We start from the raw sequence: 21,517 nt of genomic DNA, 5'->3' as shown, positions 1-21,517 counted from the left end.
ATCCAGCTGGTTGCATGTGGGGGAGCGCAGAATCGAACCTGGCATGCCAGATTAGAAGTCCACACTTCTAACTACTACACCAAACTGGCTCTATCTATATCTATATTTAGATATAGAAGAATCATCCTTGTATAGATGGGTGTGCATGGACACATGTATCCAGTCGATGCGCATAGATAAAATGCTGGGGTTTGATGATTTAGTTTGTGGGGATTTTACCTTGTAACCCGCCCCAAGCCAGCTAGTATGGGAATGGCAGGCAAGAAATCTAATTAATAACAACAATAATAATAATAGTTCCTACATTTTGGGCTGGAAAGATATTTGGGCAAGAAATGGACTGGGAAACAGATGAGAATGCCTTACGATACTACTTCAAGCTGCAGCCTGCAATCTTAAGCATAATTATTAGGGAATACATCCCACTGAACTGAGGTTTGCGTCTGAGCATACATGCCTTGAACTTCACTGTTATTTTCCTTCTCCTCCCCACCTTAAATGTAGCTGGGAGAAGAAACCGGACAGACCAGTCAAGCCATGTGCATACAAACAATGGAAATGCAAGATTAGGCAGTATCAAAGTAACTTCAGTAAGGGAGTGGTGAAATGAAAAGCCAAAAAACAAAAAAAACAACCTGAATAGTTGTAGGGCTCAAGAGTATTCTAAAATAAGAATTTAAACTTTCTTAACAAAACAATGTGTATAAAAACTCCACTTATAGCAAATTTAACTATTTATAGGAAATGTGTCTCTTTGCATTCACTTAAATATAACAGCAGTTAGTCTTGCTCATTTTTTTACACCTTTAGTAACAATTGCACTGTCCTGGATAGCCCAGGTGAGCCTGATCTCATCAGGTCTTGGAAGCTAAGTAGGATTAACCCTGATTAGCACCTGGATGGGAGACTACCAAGGAAGTTTAGGAATGATACACAGACTCAAGCAATGGTAAACCACCTCTATTCATCTCTTGCCATGAAAACCTGAAAAAGTTGCCATCAGTTGGCTGCACCTTGTTGCCAAAGAAGAATAAATAATTCCCACCATGTGACCCAGGTTTGAATCCTCACCTTTCCATGAAAGCTTGCTGGATGTGTGTGTAACAATAGCTCTGGGTGAGTGTGTAACATCAACCAGTAGACAAAGTGAAGTCTAGTTACTGGTTGATGTTACACACACATCCAGGCCCATTCTGCACAAGTTAAATGTAGCAGGAGTGTGGCAAATTGTAAACGCTAATTTGAAGTTATGCACGACATCGCACACAATCTGCCACACTCCTGAAACAGACCCGCAAAAAGCGCTTTGTTGTAGAGTTTCCAGGGAAATCCCAAAAAGTGGATTCACCCTCTGTAAAGCGCTACACTCTTGCAAACAATATGCAACAGTTTCAAAAAAGTTCTGTGCGTTACCATTGTTGCGGTTTCAGCAAAGTCCCTCCCCCTGGCTCTCTCCTCTAAACTTCCGGCGAAGCTATCACCATTTTTTTTTCTTGGAGCGAGCGGAGAGCAACGAGCGGTGAGCCTTCATTCACCCAGGAAGGCTTCTCCGGCTGCAGTCCCTCCACAGAGCTTCTTTAAAGCTCCCCTCAAGTCACCAAGCACAACACAGCCCTGTTTGCGAGTGCCCTTTATTTTCAGCCGAAAATCGCACCCGTGCATGGGGGGGGTTTTACTCGGGGGAGCATGGCAACGATGAAACAGCAGCTCACATGCTAGGTGCCAGCTAGATGGGTCTCTGAGTTAGGAGGAAGCAAGGATTCAAGGCAAAAAAACTGTTCTTAAAGGGAAAGGGGCTTTTCCGGAGCATGGTAACAACCGCCCATTGGCTGCTCGTTTGATTGACGTCCAGGGGCAGGACAAAGCACGGAAAAAATCGCTTCCTTTCTAGCGATATTTGGCGAGACCGGAAACCTGTGGGAAACGATTGAAATGCAAATTTTACAGCCTGATATTCAGATACCTAATGTTTTTAATTTTACATATGTGCACACTATATAATATAATCTTTATCCATGGTTCCTCTATATATTTGTGAAACAGCCTGGAGGGTGGAACGTGTCTGGCTGTCCGAGTTGGAATAGAGCCAATCAGGGTGCAGCCAGCAACAGGCAACCTCGAGGAAGACAGGAGGGGAGTGACAGGAGGTGACTTAAGTTAGGTGTAGGTGTGTGGGATTCACCCCCTCCCAGGCGCAGAAACCACAAGAGAACTCACACGCAAGAGGGAGGAGGGGCAATGGAAGTTGCTGGTTCCTTAGCCTGTGGACAAGTCCACTAAGGTAGATTGGGAAAAGGCCATTGATCTCCTCTGGACTCCTGTGAACCTCTTAAGTATCCCTGGTTGGGAATCCCTGCACAACATTATTGCATTTGTTGCATCCTAACTCTCCTGACTGCCCTATCAATTACAATACAACATGAATAACAACAGTGGGGAGAACAATTTGTTCAGTCATGGCAGGGTGTCGGTCGGCCTCAAGCAAATGCCTGGTAGAGGAGCTCCCTTTTGCAGGCCCTGCGGAACTGTAGGCAGAGCTCTGATTTCCTCAGGGAGCTCGTTCCACCAGGTGGGGGTCAGGACCAAGAAGGCTCTGGCCCTTGTTGAGGTCCGACGCGCTTCTTTGGGGCCAGGGATCTGCAGCAGTTGGAGGTGGCAAAGCATAAGACTCTTTTGGGGGTATCAGCAGGGAGGCGGTCTCTCAAATACACTGGGCCCAAACCGTATATGGCCTTAAAGGTGATTACCAAAACCTTAAGCTTAATCCGGAATTCAGCTGAGAGCCAGCCAAGTTGTTGGAGTGCTGGCCGGATGTGGGATCTCCACGATGACTGAGAATCCTGGCCACGGAGGTCTGCACCATGAGGGAGAGCCTTTTCAGTGGCAGCTCGTGACTGTGGAACAACCTATCCAGGGAGGTGTGTTTAGCTAATAAATGACTTAAATAAATTAATTAAAATAAAAACTACCACAGTAGATATGAGGAAGCTGAAACCATTTTCATGAATATGAATGAGGGATAGAGTTATAGAATCATTTACATCTTGACTGTGGGTTTAAATAATTATAGGCAATTAAGAACATCAAACAAAAGACAAATGTACCTTGATATTGACTTCTAAAGAATCAGAGGTGTGAAAGACACGTAATCATATGGTTTATTTTAGTATTTATTTTAATGACTCATAAATATTGAGAACTGGCTGACTTATTCAAAGGACTGCTTGTTTCCATGAATATATACCAAGTATTTATTTTTATTTATTCATTACATTTGTATACCGCCCTCCCCTAAGGCTCAGGGTGGTTCACATAGAACAAAAACAAAGAACAGTACCTCGAACTCTGTGACTGTATCAAGTAAGGTAACAGTAATAATAATAGAAATAAACAGAGAAAATAACATTCTAACCATAACAGTAACAATCTAACAGACCCTTGATTGGTCAGCGTATGGGTTCAAGGAGCCCAGTAGATGTTTGGCCTCAGTCGATCTCAACCAGAGCCAGCTTGGTGTAGTGGTTAGCAGTGTGGACTTCTAGCTGGGTGACCTTGGGCTCACTACAGCACTGATAAAGCTGTTCTGACCGAGCAGTGATATCAGGGCTCTCTCAGCCTCACCTCCCTCACAGGGTGTCTGTTGTGGGGAGAGGAAAGGGAGGCAATTGTAAGCCGCTTTGAGCTTCCTTCAGGTAGAGAAAAGTGGCATATAAGAACCAACTCTTCTTCTTCAGTAATATCAGGGCTCTCTCAGCCTCACCCACCTCACAGGGTGTCTGTTGTGGGGAGAGGAAAGGGAAGGCGATTGTACGCCACTTTGAGACTCCTTCAGGTAGAGAAAAGCGGCATATAAGAACCAATTCTTCTTCTGGCAGAGTAGCTCTCTTTTGTAGGCCCTGCAAGTAATGGAAAACTTCTATTATTGCTTTAGGATGCTTAGGGCTGATCCTGCGTTGAGCAGGGTGTTGGACTAGATGGCCTGTATGGCCTCTTCCAACTCTATGATTCTATGATTCTATGTCATATATTCTTCACAGGACATTACACAAATGTAAAATGTTTTTCTTGAGGAGTTTGGCAGGTATGTGCTACAGTGGATATAATTATTGTTGTATGTCTTTATAAAGGAAATAGTCTGTCAGTTTTAACACTTTGTAAAAGGCCTACATCTGTGAGCTCTCTCCCCACCAGCTTTTCACATGGAATTAAAATTGAATGAATATTTGTCCGTTAGTTGAAAATGACTGCAGGTGATACAGCAGATGGTATTTATAATAATTTGCCTTTTAATTAGGAAAATATAGGCCCCTGCGACATCTCGCTAGTGTGAAAAAATAATATTTGAATGCAAAACAGATTTATCTCCCTTATATACCGTCTATTCTCTCATAGGACTTCATTGCCCTCCCCTGATCATCAGTCACCGCTGTTAATAAAACACCACCATTAATCATTAGTGGAGTCTCCTTCCTTCCAGTGAAAATGAACTCCTAACGTGTTTGAAGTTAAGGGCTTCAATGCCTCTGGGGTTTTCCCCAGTCAGATTGCATTATGCCCACAGTTGAAAAATTTGTCCTGGTTTTTCATTTTGCGCTCATGTTTCCTAATCTTCACTAAAGGAAAGCAGAAAGGGTGGATTTTCAAAAAGAATCAGAACACCTCACTCCGCTGTGTGGCTTCCATAATGTAACAGAATTTTCTGCCACCAGCGGAGTAATTTTTTCAGTGATACAGAGATTTTTATTATTTTTATTTGTTTATATAAAAGTATTGTTTTCACTAACAAATGCCTGCTTGGTAGGAATAAAAATTACAACCATTTGTCCCTGAAGATACTGTAATACTTCCCCCCCCCCGAGATCCAAAGTGTCACCGTGTCTATTTACTCCAGTGTGCAAATGACAGAAACTTACCATGATTCAGACATAATAGTAAACTGAGTCATTATGTAAATAAGTCTTGGAGATTCTCTGACTCTCGTTTTCTCTCTGCTGTCAGCCCCTGCCCCCATCCAGGCCTGGCTCTTCTGACTGGCTTCAATTTAACTTGTAAGAGGTCAAGGCAGCCAGGGATCATCCCCTGTGGTGGGAATTTTCAGCACCTTACGTGAATTACCACCCCAGGATGTAAACAACTGACCATGCCATATTACAAACCATTTTGTGAGTTTCAGAAGCTGTTTGCCTTGTAAAATTTGGGTAGGTGGGGTTGGGCAGATGTTTTGTAACGGCTAAAATGTTGCAGCCACACAAGTAACACAAAGGAGTAAGTCCCAATACATTCACTTACCTCTGAGTAAATATGCACAGAATTGTGCTGCACAATTTTCTTGGACTTAAAAAGGTAAAGGTATCCCCTGCGCAAGGACTGGGTCGTGTCTGACCCTTGGGGTGACGCCCTCTAGCGTTTTCATGGCAGACTCAATACGGGGTGGTTTGCCAGTGCCTTCCCCAGTCATTACCGTTTACCCCCCCCCCCCCCCGTTTACTTTCAGACAAGATTTCTGCTGCCTTACCACTCTGCGCCACAAGAGGCTCTTTCTTGGACTTATGGGATCAATTTCTTGGTTCTTTGCTTTCACATTAGTGTTTTTACATTAGATCTTTACATTCACATTAGTGTTTTTAATCCCACCCATACTTTAGATAAGCATAGATGATTAGTAGATCATTTCCAATATTCTGCTGTGGAAATTAAACACTAGTCCTGCTTGTAAATGCAAACATTGCACAGTAACTTAATAAGTGCATCCCATCATGGATTACAGTGGTGCTTACTCCCATGAAAGTTCTTTTAGGATTGCACTGAAAATCCTTATAGCGGTTGAACTGAAAAAAAATCTGCTATCTAATTGCTATGTTTTGCTCTGCTACTATTAAATACACCCTAAACTGCCAATCAATGAGCCTCTTGTGGCGCAGAGTGGTAAGGCAGCAGACATGCAGTCTGAAGCTCTGCCCACGAGGCTAGGAGTTCGATCCCAGCAGCCGGCTCAAGGTTGACTCAGCCTTCCATCCTTCCGAGATTGGTAAAATGAGTACCCAGCTTGCTGGGGGGTAAATGGTAATGACTGGGGAAGGCACTGGCAAACCACCCCGTATTGAGTCTGCCATGAAAACACTAGAGGGTGTCACCCCAAGGGTCAGACATGACTTGGTGCTTACACAGGGGATACCTTTAGCTTAAGTAGTAGGGGTATTTAAAATGAGATTTGTCCTAGTGATCATTTGTTTGAAGTAGTCAGTCCAAAAACATATCCCTTTTTGTTTGTTTGTTTCAAAATATTGGCAACCCTGGTTTAGCAGGATCCAATGTTTATCAGGGCAGGTTCAGCCCGGAGGCGGTTGAGAGGAGACATGATTGCTCCCTTCAGGGATTTGAAAGGTTGTCACTTGGAAGAGGGCAGAGAATGGTTCCTGTTGGCAGCAGAGGAGAGGACCCGCAGTAATGGCTTTAAACTATGTTAGAGAATGGTTCTGGCTAGATATCAGGAAAAAAAACTTTCACGGTCAGAGTAGTTCAGCAGTGGAATCGACTCCCCAATGCAGTATTCTTCAGGAGCCCCTGATAAAATTTTTCAGTCTTCAAGGACCCCCAGAAATAATGTCAGCTAGCCACGCCTCCCTGCCTTGCCCCCCCCCCCGAAAGTGGCATAACTACCTACGCCTTTCACCCTTCTTTCACTTCCTCCCCCTGCCTTTAGTACTACTACTATGGTAGTTCTATCTTATGTAGGCCAGAAAGAAGGGTAGGAGCTGAGAAGACAGCCTGTAGCCCCCATACCATACCAGAACTGACTTCATCCCTTTTATATTTTTACTAGAAAATAAGCCCGCTGTAGTGTTAATACAGCAGGCGCTAGGTGTTAGCTCGGGCCCCCCCGGTCGGCGCGGCACAGCGGCGCTCCCGTGGCGGATCTCAGCTCTGCTGGCTTGATCGCAGCTCTGCTGGCTGGTCTTCCTAATTGCGTGTACCGCCGCTCGCAGCTCCGGCGCGAGTGGCGGCTCCGTCGGTGCCGGAGGCTCCTCCGCTGGCAGCGCTGCTGCCGGTGGCCTGGCCTCCGTCGATGGGCGGGCGGAGGGCGGCTGGTGGGGGCTCGTTGGGGTGCGGCCTAACGCGGCAAGAGGTGCTTCGCGCCTCTCGCCGCGTCAGGCCGCCGGGCAGGGAGCCCCCGGCAGCCGCGCTCTGCGTGGCTGCCGGGGGCTCCCTTGCGGCCGGCCTGACGCGTCGGAGGGGCTTTGCGCCTCCGACGGGCCAGGCCAGCGGCCAAGGGAGCAACTGCGAGCCGCGGGAATAGGAGGGACCAATCGGCAGGCGCGATTGGTCCCTCCGATTGTCTGTCATGAGGAAGGGTCCAATCCGGACCCTTCGTCATCACGGACACATCCCACCCTAGAACCCCTTAGCCTTTATTTAGTCCGTGGCGCCCGCGGCGCCACGGGCGGTTTAAAGATTCCCACAGCCTACCCAGTGAGCCCTCCTGGTAGAGATCGCCAGTTCCCTAGATTGTGACCAAGTCTATTTAGGTAGGAGGGGAAGGGCCGCAGTTCCCCTCCAGAGCTCTTACAAACCCTTGGGGGTCCACGGACCCCTGGTTGGGAATCCTCGACCTAAGGAGATGGATGGTCTGCAAGAATCAGCTGGACAGATCTTTATCATGGATGCTTTAGGCTGTTCCTGCTTTGAATAGGGGGTTGGACTAGATGGCCTTTATGGCCCCTTCCAACTCTATTCATTTTATATTTACCAAATGATTTCCCTCGGCCTCCTAGTAAATTCTGCAGAAATGTTCTCCCTTCCTTGAGCCCCTAGAGGCTGCAGTCTGAACCGCATGAAACTGGTTTCAGGGGTCCTGGAATGTTGTCCTTTCTTAGCAGCTCTGGCTCCAAATGAGGCTCAGGGCAGCAGATCCCAGGAGCACCGACAAGCCAGACCTCTCATAGGGAAGACAGAGAGCAGAAAAGAAGCAGGCATGAATTGTAGCACCCTTTCAAAGGACCAGGGTTAGGGTTACCACTCTCCAGGTGGTGGCTGGAGTAATGGGTTTAAACTTCAAGTACAACGATATAGGCTAGATATCAGGAAAAAAAATTTCATAGTCAGAGTAGTTCAGCAGTGGAATAGGCTGCCTAAGGAGGTGGTGAGCTCCCCCTCACTGGCAGTCTTCAAGCAAAGGCTGGATACACACTTTTCTTGGATGCTTTAGGATGCTTAGGGCTGATCCTGCGTAGAGCAGGGGGTTGGACTAGATGGCCTGTATGGCTCCTTCCAACTCTATGATTCTATGATTCTATGATTTCGTGCTGTTACAATAAATCCTCAGATGAGCAAGATCTGTCTGGTAAGATGGCTGTTTTGGAGGTTGGACTCTTATGTAGGGATGCCAGCCTCCAAGTGGGATTTTTCTGGGGTTTCTCAAAGGCTGAAGAATGTTTCAGGGGTTTCTCAGTGGTAAAAACTTTGAGAAAAGCTGTTCTAGCCATTAACCCCCAGTTGAATTCCGGATTAAGCTTAAGGTTTTGGTAATCACCTTCAAGGCCATACACAGTCTGGGCTCAGGGTATCTGAGAGACCGCCTCCCAGCGTGTACCCCCAACAGTGCTTTATGCTCCGCCACCTCCAACTGGCTGCAGATCCCTGGCCCCAAAGAAACACGTCGGACCTCAACCAGGGCCAGCGCTTTCTCCATCCTGGCCCCCACCTGGTGGAACGAGCTCCCTGAAGAGATCAGGGCCCTGGCCGAACTCCCACAGTTCCGCAGGGCCTACAAAAGGGAGCTCCTCCACCAGGCATTTGCTTGAGGCCGACCGACTGAAAACATCTACAGGCCCCCCCTTATCAGACTGAGAGGTCGAACCTACCCAGGGATTGTCAATGTTATCATTTTCTTGAAATACTGTTCTGGTTGGCATGTTATATCATGATCGTTGTTATATTGTTGTATGTTCTATGTAAATGTTCTACAATGTTTTATGTGAACCGCCCAGAGGGTATAAAAATCTAAATAAATAAATAAAAATAAAACAAAACAAATAAACTGAAGAGTCTGCCACACGGTTATCAGCTAAGCAGGCCTGTTTAGTATTTGGATGGGAGACCCGCAAGGAAGTCGAGGGCTGCTTCAAACTGGCAGGCACCTGAATTCTTCACCCTTAATCAACGGCAAGCTATATATAAATCACCCTCTGCCAAAAATAGCAACACAAACACTTTCTCCGCTGCTTGAAAAGGACGTCTGAGCCTGACGCTTTTGAAGCGCCTGATATCCCCCGATCGTCTTGAATTCATCGCGATGCTGCTATTACGTTACATAAAGCCGTGTCAATCGATAATGCAGCAGATCCGAATCACTTGAGACTCCAGTGGGTGGCAGCCCTCGTCTTGAGATAACAGGAGCACGATGGAGCACAAATAAGTAGATCGGTTACACAGGACATTCGATGCCGGTTGCCGCAACGACAACTGCATCAACAAACTTTGATAGATTTCCTGGGATGCTGAAATTCTTTTCGCCGTAGGTTTTTCAAAATCTAGCACTGCCAGAAACAAAGCCCAGCAAAGACAGATCTGGCCTATCTGTTCAAGCAACTCTGCATTCTTGAAGGATCACAACGGATTAATCGGTCTCTGTTTAAGCTTTTATTCAGTATTGTTCATTCAGCCGTTGGTCGCGTTCCTCTTAATGGGTTTTTGAAACGAACGGAACCTCGTATGGTGTTTTTGCAACAATAATATTCCTGGCCTTGAGCCAGCTTGGTGTAGTCATTAAGAGCGGCAGCCTGTAATCTGGGGAGCTGGGCTTGAGCTCCCCCCCTCCACATGCAGCCAGCTGGATGACCCAGGACTAGTCAGAATCCTGTTAGATTTTACAGCAGTTCTATCAGAGCTCTCTCAGCCCCAACTGTTGTGGGGAGAGGAAGGAAAGGTGATTTGGGTAGTGAAACTTCTATGGGTAGAGACTCCTTTGAGTAGTGAAAAGCGGGGTATAAAAACCAACTCTTCTCCTTCTTGAAAGCAAACCCCAGCCTCTTTTAATGACCCCCCCACCCCACAAATCCTTGCAATTTCTCTGCTTGTGAGCTAATGATTTCACACGTCTGATTAACAAAAATGGATTCATCATATTATAATTTTGTCTCTGCTTTGCTGAGGATTTTTTTTTTTGCTGCCTTTTTGCTTACTATCCCCCCCCCGCCCCCGCCCCCGCCCCCGCCCCCGCCCCCGCCCCCGCCGCCCGGCTTTTTGGAGCAAAACAATTTGACAGGGCGGTGAAAAAAAAAAAAAACAGAAGCGTGAGCGGATGCAAGGATGTGCGCGTGTGTCATTTCATCTGTGCCGGCGGCTCAATGCTCCTTGACAGAAAGGGCTTCTTAACCAATCAGGAAACCGATCTCAGCGGCCAATGGAAAGCTGCCTTACACAAGGCTCTCAGGCGCAGGAAGCTAAATAGAAAAGGCTTCTGTGCAGAGGAAAGGGGGGTACCACTCTGTCCACGGCCGGCGCTGGGGATGCGACTCCCGCAGAAAGAAAGTGACACAGGCAAAGAATAAGCTCTCTCCTCAAACGCCTCAGACCCCCCCACCCCCTTGTTTGTTGCCAGCTTGACAGCTTCTTTGCCCATGTAATGCACTCACTCACTCAAGAAATCAGATCCTTCTCCAAGACCAATTTAAGGAAGCAATGTACCCGAGTCACCACTTTATCAGGGAAGAGAATCATAGAGACGTGGAAGGATGCCCGAATGCAGGTGGTCGAAGCGGCTGATCTGAACGATGGGGATGCTTGCGGTTACGTACAGGACCTGAGCTTGGATCTGCAAGTGGGTGTCGTGAAGCCATGGCTCTTGCTGGGTGAGTATGGAGGGGGGGGGGGGAGGGATGGACAAAGAAAGGGGGTAGGTGGGCATTTTTTAAAAAATCCAAAACTGCACTAATGTAGTAATATCGTAGGCTTTGAGAGAGGGAGGGGTACATCTTTTCTCTGCAATTGGGTGCTGTCAAATATGCCTTTAGCATTCCTTCTAACCACGGCATGCTTATTGTGTGTCCGTAGCATGGCTTTCTATCAGTTACCTCTCTCTGTAAGGGTCCAGGCGGTCCTGATGTCCGCATGTCATGCCTTTTGCAAACAGTGAGACGACGTGTCTTCTCTCCTCACAGGATCCCAGGATGCTGCTCATGACCTGGAGACCATGAAAAAATACAGGGTAACGAGAATTAAGGCTATAGATGATGAGAACTGAGGCTCTGGTGAAGCCTCTATTGGATGTTTCAAAAAGTTTGACCTTCCCCTGCAAGAACATTCTGGTCATTATTGAATGGCGTTGCAGACTGGAGGGGTGTATGATCCTTTTGTTAGACAGCAGGTCTAATTGATCCTACAGCTGTGGGCCTGAAATTAGTTCCACTAATATGCAAGGGACTTGTTTTTGTAATCGAGGAAAAAATATAAGGGACTTGTTCTTGTAACAGGGGAAATGCTGGCCTCCCCGCTTAAGAATCCTACCCACAAAATAGCAATCTGCTCGGTATAAACTACCCCCTCCCATAAGTTTAAGTTAAGTTTGTAACTTTTATAGCAACTAATTAAATGATGTAAAAACTTATTATTTTGTATCTTTTTGTTGCTACTTACCCTGAGCAAAATGGAGGGGGTGGGCTATAATATATATATGTTGCTGTTGTTCTTATTGTTATTATTATATCTTTGGGACAGAGGTGACAATACTTCCACTGGAAAGCTGAGTGCAGTTTCAGTTAGGCTGATCTTATATTCTTCTTTGTCTTTACTACTTCACAATATGTAAATACTACAAGACACTAGATTATTAATTACTGAAATGTATTCAACATAAGCTTTTACAACAAACCTTTAATTGCATGTAAAAGTACAATATAAGGAAGGAAAGTGCAAAAGGATCCACTGCTCTACAGAACAACATAAGCTCATGTGGAAGATGGGTAATATAAAATGCACTAATAATAAAATTAAAAAGTTCAAGTCCAGCTGCACCTTTAAAACGAAAACTCAAGATATAAGCTTTTGCGTGCATACACACTTCTTCTTTCGTGTGACTCATACCCGGATTAAAACTTCGTCTTAAAGGTACTGCTGGATCAAACTTACAGATATTCCTGATGGATGAGTGTATCTTATGAACCACATAAGACGCATTTAGGCTTCTACAGCCTTCCTTAGTGGTTACAAATATATTATTATTAAAGATACATAACACACATTCAGAGATGATTACAGATTTTTCACAACCAGCTGTCCTCTGAAATTTAAATTTAAGCTCATGTGGAAGATGGGTAGCATAAAATGCAGTAATAATTTTTATTTTATCATTACTGCGTTTATATGTGGTTCACAGGATATTTTCATCCACCAGGAATGTCTGTAACTTGTACTGTCTGATATCCAGAAAGGCTAATGTATTTAATTGTATATGTGCACAGTGTATGATAAATATTTTATTAAAAATTGTTGTAGCTTGACCCTTTTGACATAAATTGGAAGATTTGGGGATGAGTTTGTTTCTCCTCTTTCGTTGTTTACTTCAGGCCTACATGGCTGCCCACCTAAATAATAATAGTAATAGTAATAATAATAGTAATACAAGTAATACCAGCACAACTCCAGGAGGCAGTGTTGCTTGGAACACCAAGACTCCTTCAAAGATACCTCTGCAATTCCCAAGGACTTGGTTAGAGCCAGCATGGTATAGTGGTGAAGAGTGGCAGCTACTAACTTGGTGAGCTGGGTTTAATTCCCCGCTTCTCCACATGCAAAAGAAGAAGAGTTGGTTCTTATATGCCACTTTCCTCTACCAGAAGGAGTCGCAAAGCAGCTTAGAGTCACCTTCCCTTTCCTCTCCCCACAACAGACACCCTTTGAGGTAGATGAGGCTGAGGAAGCCCTGATAGGGGCTTGGTCAGAACAGCTTTCTCAGTGCTGTGGTGAGCCCAAGTTCACCCAGCTGGTTGCATGTGGGGGAGTGCAGAATCGAACCCGGCTCGCCAGATTAGAAGCCACCAATTGGGTTCCCCTTGGGCTTGTCACAACCTTGATAATGCTGTTCATACAAAGCAGTCCTGTCAGAGATCTTTCAGCCTCTCCTACCTCACAGGGTGTGCAGAGAAGAATGGAAGATGTTTATAAGCTGCTTTGAGACTCCTTCAGGCAGTGAAAAGTGGGGTATAAAATCCAGCTCCTCCTTCTTCTAGATCTTGAATTGCAGAGCACCCTTTGCCAGTCAAATATCTGTGACAATTTATAATAATTATAAACTTTATGACAGATTACTCAGTGTTGGATGGAGACCCACAACACTGCTGAATGTTGGAGACTTCCGAAGCGGCTTGCTTTCCTGACCATTGCTTTTCTCTGTTTTAGGTCACTCATGTTTTAAACATTGCCTACGGAGTTGAAAATGCCTTCCCCGATGCCTTCACTTACAAGACCATTCCTATTCTCGATCTGCCCGAGACTGACCTTTTATCTTATTTCCCAGAATGCTTTGAATTTATTGAGCAAGTCAAGTTGAAGGTAAATCCCTCAAGCCAGTGATGAGGGGCAACAATTTTTCAGCAGGGCGAATGAAATGAGCAAGCGGGCCTTGTGACCCAATGGTCTTAATGCTACTGCTGAGATTGGAGCCCCTCTAAATCGCTAACCAAGAAGACCTGAATATAAAGTGAAACTGAACATATTGTTACAGTAATGCAATTTTCTGGAGAACTGTCAGATATTATTCTCGTCCTCTTTATATAGCCAGGCAAATCATCCCTGTCCAACTTAAGTGCAGATTTTCTCTGTGCTTAATTTTTATTCAAATATCTTCAGTAAACTAAACTCAACCGAAAGTTATTCCGCAGTATCTTAAAATATTAACCAAGACCAATGCTGCTTAGCTTCCAAGGTCCAATGAGATCTGGCTAGCCTCAGCCATCCAGGTCAGGGACAAAACCAGTTAGTATTAATATCAGATGTTAATTTTAATATTCAGCTTAGTGCCACCAGACAGCAGACGACTTACGGCAACGCCAGCAAGGGTTTTTCAACAAGTGAAGAGCAGAGGTGGTTCTCCCTTGCTTCCCTCTGCAAACCCTCCATTGGTAGTCTCCCATCCGAGTACTAACCCAGCCTACCTTCCGATATCTAATTAGATCAGACTATATCATATTGCCTTCCTTCCCAGAATTTAAAAATACTGTATTCTGTGAACAAGAATGAGATTCTTTTTAAAATTTACAAATGTATATACTACCGGTCTCCATTCCAACTCGTGGCAGTTCACAATAAAACAATAAAAAACAGTAAACCCCTAAAAAACCCTAAAATATTAACATTATCATTAAAGGTAAAGGTATCCCCTATGCAAGCACCGAGTCATGTCTGACCCTTGGGGTGACGCCCTCTAGCGTTTTTATGGCAGACTCAATACGGGGTGGTTTGCCAGTGCCTTCCCCAGTCATTACTGTTTACCCCCCAGCAAGCTGGGTACTCATTTTACCGTCCTCGGAAGGATGGAAGGCTGAGTCAACCTTGAGCCGGCTGCTGGGATTAAACTCCCAGCCTCATGGGCAAAGCTTTCAGACAGCTGCCTTACCACTCTGCGCCACAGGCATACAGTATTACAAGATGGTGATAAAAGAGTTCTAATTTCCACCCTCTTCACCACCCTCTGTCCAACTGGCAGTCAAGAGCTCTCTCTCAATTGGGAGCGAGGGTCCAGATCTAACCACCACTAAGGGATCCCCCGATAGTAACTCCAGGACCCCACCATGGCCTCAAGAGCTCTGTCTTACAGATCAGGGGCAGTCAACCTGTGGTCCCCCAGATGTCCATGGACTACAATTCATGCCAGCGTTAGCTGGCAGGGGCTCATGGGAATTGTAGTCCATGGACATCTGGAGGACCACAGGTTGACTACCCCTGTTACAGATGACCCAAAGCTAGCCCAGTGGATTGGAATAGGGCTTTCCTGTCCCTTCCTTCCTGCTTCAGGAGTTTGTGCCCTGAAAAGCCACCTTTTAGGGCAGGCATTTTCAACCTTTTCATCATGGAGGTACTGCTGAAATATTTTTCAGGCTTCAGGGTACTAGGAAGTGATGTCTGTTGGCCACACCTTCCTGCAGTGCCCTCCTGGAAGTGAGAGGAGTCTTGGGTGATAAAGGTTTAAATGGCTGGGGCCCACCCCCTCCAGACCCATCATGGGTTACTCTGGGAGGGGGGAGATTACCTGCCCAAATAAGGATAGAAATTGTTGGGGGGGGGTTTAAATTAAAAACTCGTTTATCTTTCACAGGGTAGGAGGGCTCTTCCCAGCCGCCATTTTGAAAATCCATTGAGAGGCCTTCGCAGTGCCAAATGGTATCTTGGTACTGTGATTGGGAAACCCTCCCTTAGGGTCAAGGGACTGGGAATTTCCTCTTGTGTCACTGAAATGTCTTCTGGTCATGCAAGAAGTTACCTCACTCCAGCAATCAGTGGGTATAAAGCAAGCCTTACATTGCTGGCTGGTGGCACTAAGCTGAATATTAAAATTAACATCTGGTATTAATACTAACTGGTTTTGTCCCTGACCTGGATGGCTGAGGCTAGCCAGATCTTATTGGACCTTGGAAGCTAAGCAGCATTGGTCTTGGTTAATATTTGGATGGGAGACCTTTGGGGAATATGCCAGGGACATGAAGCAGAGGCAAGCTATGGCAAACCACCTCTGAATATCTGTTATCCTAAAACCCCACCAGGGGTCACCGTAAGTTAGCTGTACTTTGATAGTGCTTTCCACGGCCATTTATACATTTTACTAGGACTTTGCTTTCTATCAATGCTAAATTGCATATCCAGATTATTATTTTATAATAGCCCTGCATTCTCAGACTAAGCCCGCATTGCGCGAACAGACATCAGTTTGACGCATTTTTTATTACCCATTCATGTGACCTGCAAGGTGACAGTGCCTTGTCACATCTGATTCCAGCTTATTCCATGACCCCCTTCATCTTCATTATTTACATAGTTTGGAAGGAAGGAAGGTAATATTGCTTCATCGGGCATTGTGCTATTTTAGAAGGGGAGAACGCAGCATATTGTTTACCAGTCACCTGAAACGGACATTCACTTAATGCCCTCCTTGAGGTTTCTGATTACAGTTTCCACTGCATTTCTCAGTTAGACTTGCTGTTCCAACTGCGCAATCCTCAGCAGAGTTAACCCTCTTCCAAGCCCCTTGAAAGCAACGGGCTAAAAAGGGTAGCACTCTGCCTAGGTTTGCAGTGCTCGTGCCTCGGGTGTGTCTTCAAAGTTTAATTTTTCAGTTCTTTATACTCTAGGGGGCATTGTACGCTTTCATTACAGGATTGCTCCATAATGCAAGTTGCTTTTGTGAGATGGACGGAAACATTAGATAATTTTCCCCTCACGAAAAAAGCTCCCCGTGTTACAAAGGAGCACAAGTTAATAAAACAAGGTTATGAAAGGACTCACTAAGTGACTAAAGCAAACAAATCTGTAACAAAGGACTTTGTCATATCACCAATATGTTATTACAGAAATGTTGGGAAGGCCAAGAGCCTAGGTTTACATCGGAAAATGATGGGCAATTTGTAGATTATCTTTTTGTTATCAATGAACAAGGGAAGAAGAGAGGCTGTTAACCAATGCACAAAGATGAATGCTTACTGTTAGACTTCTAACTTTGTTTTGTTGTTGTTGCCACCAAGTTGCAACTTGCAAGACGGAGCTCTTGCAAGGTCTATGGTTGAGGCCGGAGTGCTAAGGAAGAGCTATATGACTCCCCTTAGGATTCAGGAATAAGATACATCTATATAGACGGCAGCTATGGATTCTATCTGCCCCTTTCTTTTCTCCCTCTCGGAGAGAATGTTGAGGGAGCAGGTTGGACCGAGATGTATTGGGTTTCCTCTGCATTTTATCTTTCATCTTATGTTTTTTGGTTTTACTTGATTGTAAATCTATGCCTGTGATTTTAAGGGGTAGTTTTATTGTGGTTTTATACAGACTTTGCAACCCGCCATGAGCCATTCGGGAGTGGCGGGTTAGAAATCGAATTCATAAATAATAAAAAATGACTGACTTATGGGGCACGGGATGTTCAGAGGTGGGTTTGCCATTGTCTGCCTCTGTGTAGTGACCCTGGGATTCTTTGGTGGGCACCCATCAAAGTGCTAAAAAAGGACATCTTGGCTTAGCTTCCGTGATCTGATGGAATCAAGCTATCCTGGGCCAGCTAGGACAGGGCAAGACAGTTTACTAAGAATCAATCCAATGTGGCTGGTGAATCTTTCAGAAGTGACCTCAACCAGTTCAGCTAAAGTGGGAGTGGAGGGGGGGGACATGCCTCTCAGGATGCCTTGCAAGATGGGGAATAAATGCAAAGACAAATAAATACTCTTCACTTTACATATTTAGGGAGACGACTCTCCGTTCTCTCAAGTAAACTTCTTATACTGTTACAGTTCCTGCAACAGCTGCGATCCAATCATATTTGGAAGACAAGGTTATCGACTTTTGTGGTAGGGTTTCACATGGGAGGTTTTGACCTAGTTTCTTCCTCGCTCCCGTGACCTTGGTCCTTATCAGTTAATTGGAGCCAGTCTGCTAGCCCAGACAGCTTCTCAGGGTTTCAAGCAGTTCATTTTTCCACCTGGCAAAAGCTACCGAGTCGTGAGCAACAGAGATTTCTTTCATCTTTTGCTTAAGGTGGCTGAGGCCTGCTTTATGTTCCTGCATGTAGAGTGAAGTTGGAGGTGATGCTTTCCGATTTGTCGTTGGTGATTTCTTGTGGACACCTATATTGTTTAGGAGTAAACGGAAACTGCTTAGGACTAGGAAGTACAATATTAGTCTAATTTGAGTTAATGTTTCTGTCAAATATAGATGTCATTGGTGGGCATGCAGTTCCATGCTGGGACAGCCACGGATGGAGGGGGGGGGAGATATTTTGCTGTCCCCCTCCACCATACCATTCCAGAAGGTTTCCTCATACTTGGGAGGGATGCTTTCAGGAGATACAAGAGCAGACTTTCTCTTGTCTGAGAAACCCCTGAAACATACTTCAGGTTTTGAGAAACCCCTGAAATGGTGTGATTCTGCAGAATATGGTTGGGAAGCATAGCTGTGTACATGTCCACTTGGGGCCCCTCCCCTTCCCATCCCCTCCAGGCCCATCATTGGCAATTTTGGGGGATGGGGCAGGTTGACATGGCCCTGTGTGGTCATATCACCCAGTAAATGTTTATCAAATTTTAAAAATATGTTAAACATTAATTAACCCCCACCCTTTCAGGAAACCCTTCCAGGGTCATCAAGAGACTCCAAGGTTTCATGAAACCTTAGTTGAGAAAGCTTGCACAAGAGGATGTAGGGGGAAGACAGAGCTGGAAAGCTAGAGGACATGCAGAATGTTGTCCATGCCCCTTTAGATCCTGCTCTCCATTAGGATTACCAGATCTCCATTGGTGGCCAGGGGGTTGGGTTGGCAGATCCAGGTTGGATACGTCTGGAGATTTGAGAATGGAGCCTGGGAAGGACAAGGACCTCCATGGGGTACAGTGCAATAGAGTCCACCCTCCAAAGGACCCATTTTCTTCAGGTGAATTGATCTCTGTAGTCCAGAGATGAGCTGTAATTCCAGAGGATTCCTGGGTCCCACTGGAGGCTGGCATCCATAGTCTCTGTCTTCAGACCTTCATGGGAAGGATTGAAATTCAGCATTCTGATAAAATAAATGTGGAGACTAGCATGAAATTTTCAGATTCTTCTTTATTAGCAGATTCTTCTTTCTGTTCAGTGCCAAGCTTTAAAAAGAAGGAAAACCCCTCCCTTAGGCTCAAGGGACTGGGAACTTCCTTTTGCACCAGTGAAATGCTTTTGGTCTGTTCAGAATTTCCCAGTTTGGAACGGGGCTGATTTGAGCGCAGGCTTGACTTCCTTCCTTGAAGCATTCTGCCTGAAATGGCTAACGCTGTAATAATACACACCATTATTTGGAAGTGAACTTAATCATACCCTTTTGCTTTAAAACGAAGGCCTAGTTTAAGTTCCTGCAAGGAGACTGAGAAAGGGGTAGGGCATATCTCCTTATTAATCTGGGGAGATGTGCTTGCCCTTTTTTTGTATCTTTTCCAGCTCTACTATGTCCTTGATCAGAACTGCACACCTAAAAATCCTACAGCTGAACAGCAAATGGTCGTGAAACCTATTTTTGACTGCTATGGTTTACTAAACACGTTCTGTTTTTTCCCCCTTTCTTTTGGAGGATGGTGTGGTGCTTGTTCACTGTAACGCAGGAGTTTCCCGTGCTGCAGCCATTGTCATCGGCTTCCTCATGCATTCAGAAGGACTCGGTTTTTCTCAGGCTTTTTCTGTGGTGAAGAACGCGAGACCAGCCATTTGTCCGAATTCTGGGTTTATGGAGCAGCTTCACAAATACCAACAGTGCAATAATAAAGCAAATGGAACCTTAAATGATATTTGAATGGCAAAAGGGGGAAGGATGAACCTTTCTGGTTGACCTGAAAATGGAAGAGGCACCTGATACCTCTGGCTACAAAGTCATGGGCCATGCCCAGAATTAGCCCCTGAAGCTGAGCTGTCATTGTGGAATTAACCTTTGTGCTCTTGTACATTGTTTCAATGTTCTAATTCTCCCAGTAATGGGTGTTACAATAATGAATCAGTTTGGATTTGCAATGACTGGTTGGTTTGGTAGTTGCTGTTTTGCATGTAACTGTCCTCAACTGAATCAGGGTTGCCAGCCTCCAGGTGGAACCTGGAAATCTCCCGGAATTACAGCTGATCTTCAGAAGAGATCGCTGCCTTTAAAGTCTGATTCTGTGGTATTATCCCCTGCTGAGGTCCGTCCCTCACTGAACCTCGCTCTCCCCAGACTCTGTCCCCAAATCACCAGGAATTTCTCAACCTGGAGTTGGCAACCCTGCCACGGATGAAAGTTTGTTTAGGATTGCACAGAGAATTATGCCTGTTCAGCCATATCATCTGTGCACGAAACATATTTACTTCATAGCTGTCCTTCATTTTCTTCCAAAATGATTTGTCAACACGTTTGTTTTTATTTTAGTTATTTGTTATTTGATGATGATTGATGATTTTATACTGCCCCACTAAGCGACCCGCATTGCATACATTAGGATCGAGCCGCAAGGGAGTGGCGGGCTATAAATCTAATAATAATAATAATAATAATAATCATAACCAATTTGATAAAATTTAAAACCAGCGGTTTAGGTTTCCAGATTCCCAGTACCCGTGACTCATATCCCTGCCTCAGTGTCATGACCCTGAGGAAGTGTACCTTTGAAGACACCAAACCAGACTGAGAGCTTGTCATCAGAAATGAGTAAAATAGCTTTACTGGAAACCTTGAGGGAACTGCCATCGCAAAACGTACATTGTTGAAGACACTTTATGGAGTCTTCCAGGAACAGATATATCCGTGTCCCCCTTCTCCCTAAAGTTTGCCCACCAAATGGTTCCCACAGTTATGCAGAATGAAACCAAACATTGTGCCTTCAGACTCCAGGGATAACTGCCTAGTGACACCAAACAGTGACACCAAACAGAGAGAGGCTGTGGAAAGTAAGCTGTGAGAGCCACCCAGCGGGGAAGGCCAGGATGGATACAGGACACTTAGAACTTCTTTTGGATTATGTACTTCTGGGGGAAACCAGGGAGAAGGCACACGGGCCGACTAGATATCTACTGCTCTGGCTTCAGCCAAATGCCTGGCGGGGGAGCTCCATTTTACAGGCCCAGTGAAACTTGGCAAGCTCTGGTAGCACCTTAAATCCTTTGGGAGATCATTCTGGAAGGGTACCAGGCCAAGAGGGCCCTGGCTGAGGCCTGGTGTACCTCCTTGGGACCAGGGATCATTAGTCGGTTGGTGTTTGATGAGCATAATGCTTGGGAGGGGCTATAGTTGGGCGTGGGGTCCCTTAAATACACTGGTCCCAGCGTGTGTATGGCCTTAAAGGTCAAAACCAGCGCTTTGAATTTGATTCGGAATTCCACTGGAAGCCAATGCAGATGGTGGAAGACCAGCTGGATGTGGGCTCTCCAAGGAGTCCTGGAGAGGACTTGGGCTGTCACATTTTGGACCAGTTGTAGTTTCTGGATCAAAGAGAAGACCCATGATAAGCGAGTTATAGTAGTGTTATTTCAAGATGACCATTGCATGGATCACCGTGGTAAAGGTGCTCTGGGGCCAGGTAGGGCACTAGATTAGCTTGTCAAAGATGGAAAATGCCAGCTGTACTACCTTCATAGCTTTAGCCTCCATGGTCAGGCAGGCCTCACAGATGACACCAGGTTCATGGCTCCTCAGCCACGGGGACCCCATCTCTAGTACTTCATTTGCCTTTAATATCATGTGATGTTTAATGTACATCTAATTTTAATGTAAAAATCTAAATAAAACATTATTTAAAAAATCCTTTTATCTTTGAGTCAATAAAAATCTTCTAACCAA

General features: G+C 45.3%; 1 protein-coding gene across 1 annotated transcript; it reads left to right on the top strand.

Annotated features, from left to right (window-relative positions):
• Window positions 1-10,432: 10,432 nt before the first annotated feature.
• On the top strand, window positions 10,433-21,517 carry DUSP19 (dual specificity phosphatase 19). The gene is made up of 4 exons (XM_077319525.1): window positions 10,433-10,850; window positions 11,160-11,206; window positions 13,396-13,548; window positions 19,289-21,517. The coding sequence occupies exons 1-4, from the start codon at window positions 10,625-10,627 to the stop codon at window positions 19,505-19,507; spliced, it is 645 nt and encodes a 214-aa protein (XP_077175640.1). The 5' UTR covers window positions 10,433-10,624; the 3' UTR covers window positions 19,508-21,517.

The sequence above is a fragment of the Paroedura picta genome, chromosome 2 (assembly GCF_049243985.1).
Source record: "Paroedura picta isolate Pp20150507F chromosome 2, Ppicta_v3.0, whole genome shotgun sequence".
Taxonomy (NCBI): domain Eukaryota; kingdom Metazoa; phylum Chordata; class Lepidosauria; order Squamata; family Gekkonidae; genus Paroedura; species Paroedura picta.
This window is presented reverse-complemented; position numbering and strand designations above follow the sequence as displayed.

Bases quoted from the DNA above. Each gene is read 5' to 3' on its own strand.
- DUSP19 (XM_077319525.1), top strand. From the start codon at position 10,625: ATGCACTCACTCACTCAAGAAATCAGATCCTTCTCCAAGACCAATTTA. The intron at 10,851-11,159 runs GTGAGTATGGAG...CTCTCCTCACAG, and splicing joins GAAGCCATGGCTCTTGCTGG to GATCCCAGGATGCTGCTCAT. The intron at 11,207-13,395 runs GTAACGAGAATT...TCTCTGTTTTAG, and splicing joins AGACCATGAAAAAATACAGG to GTCACTCATGTTTTAAACAT.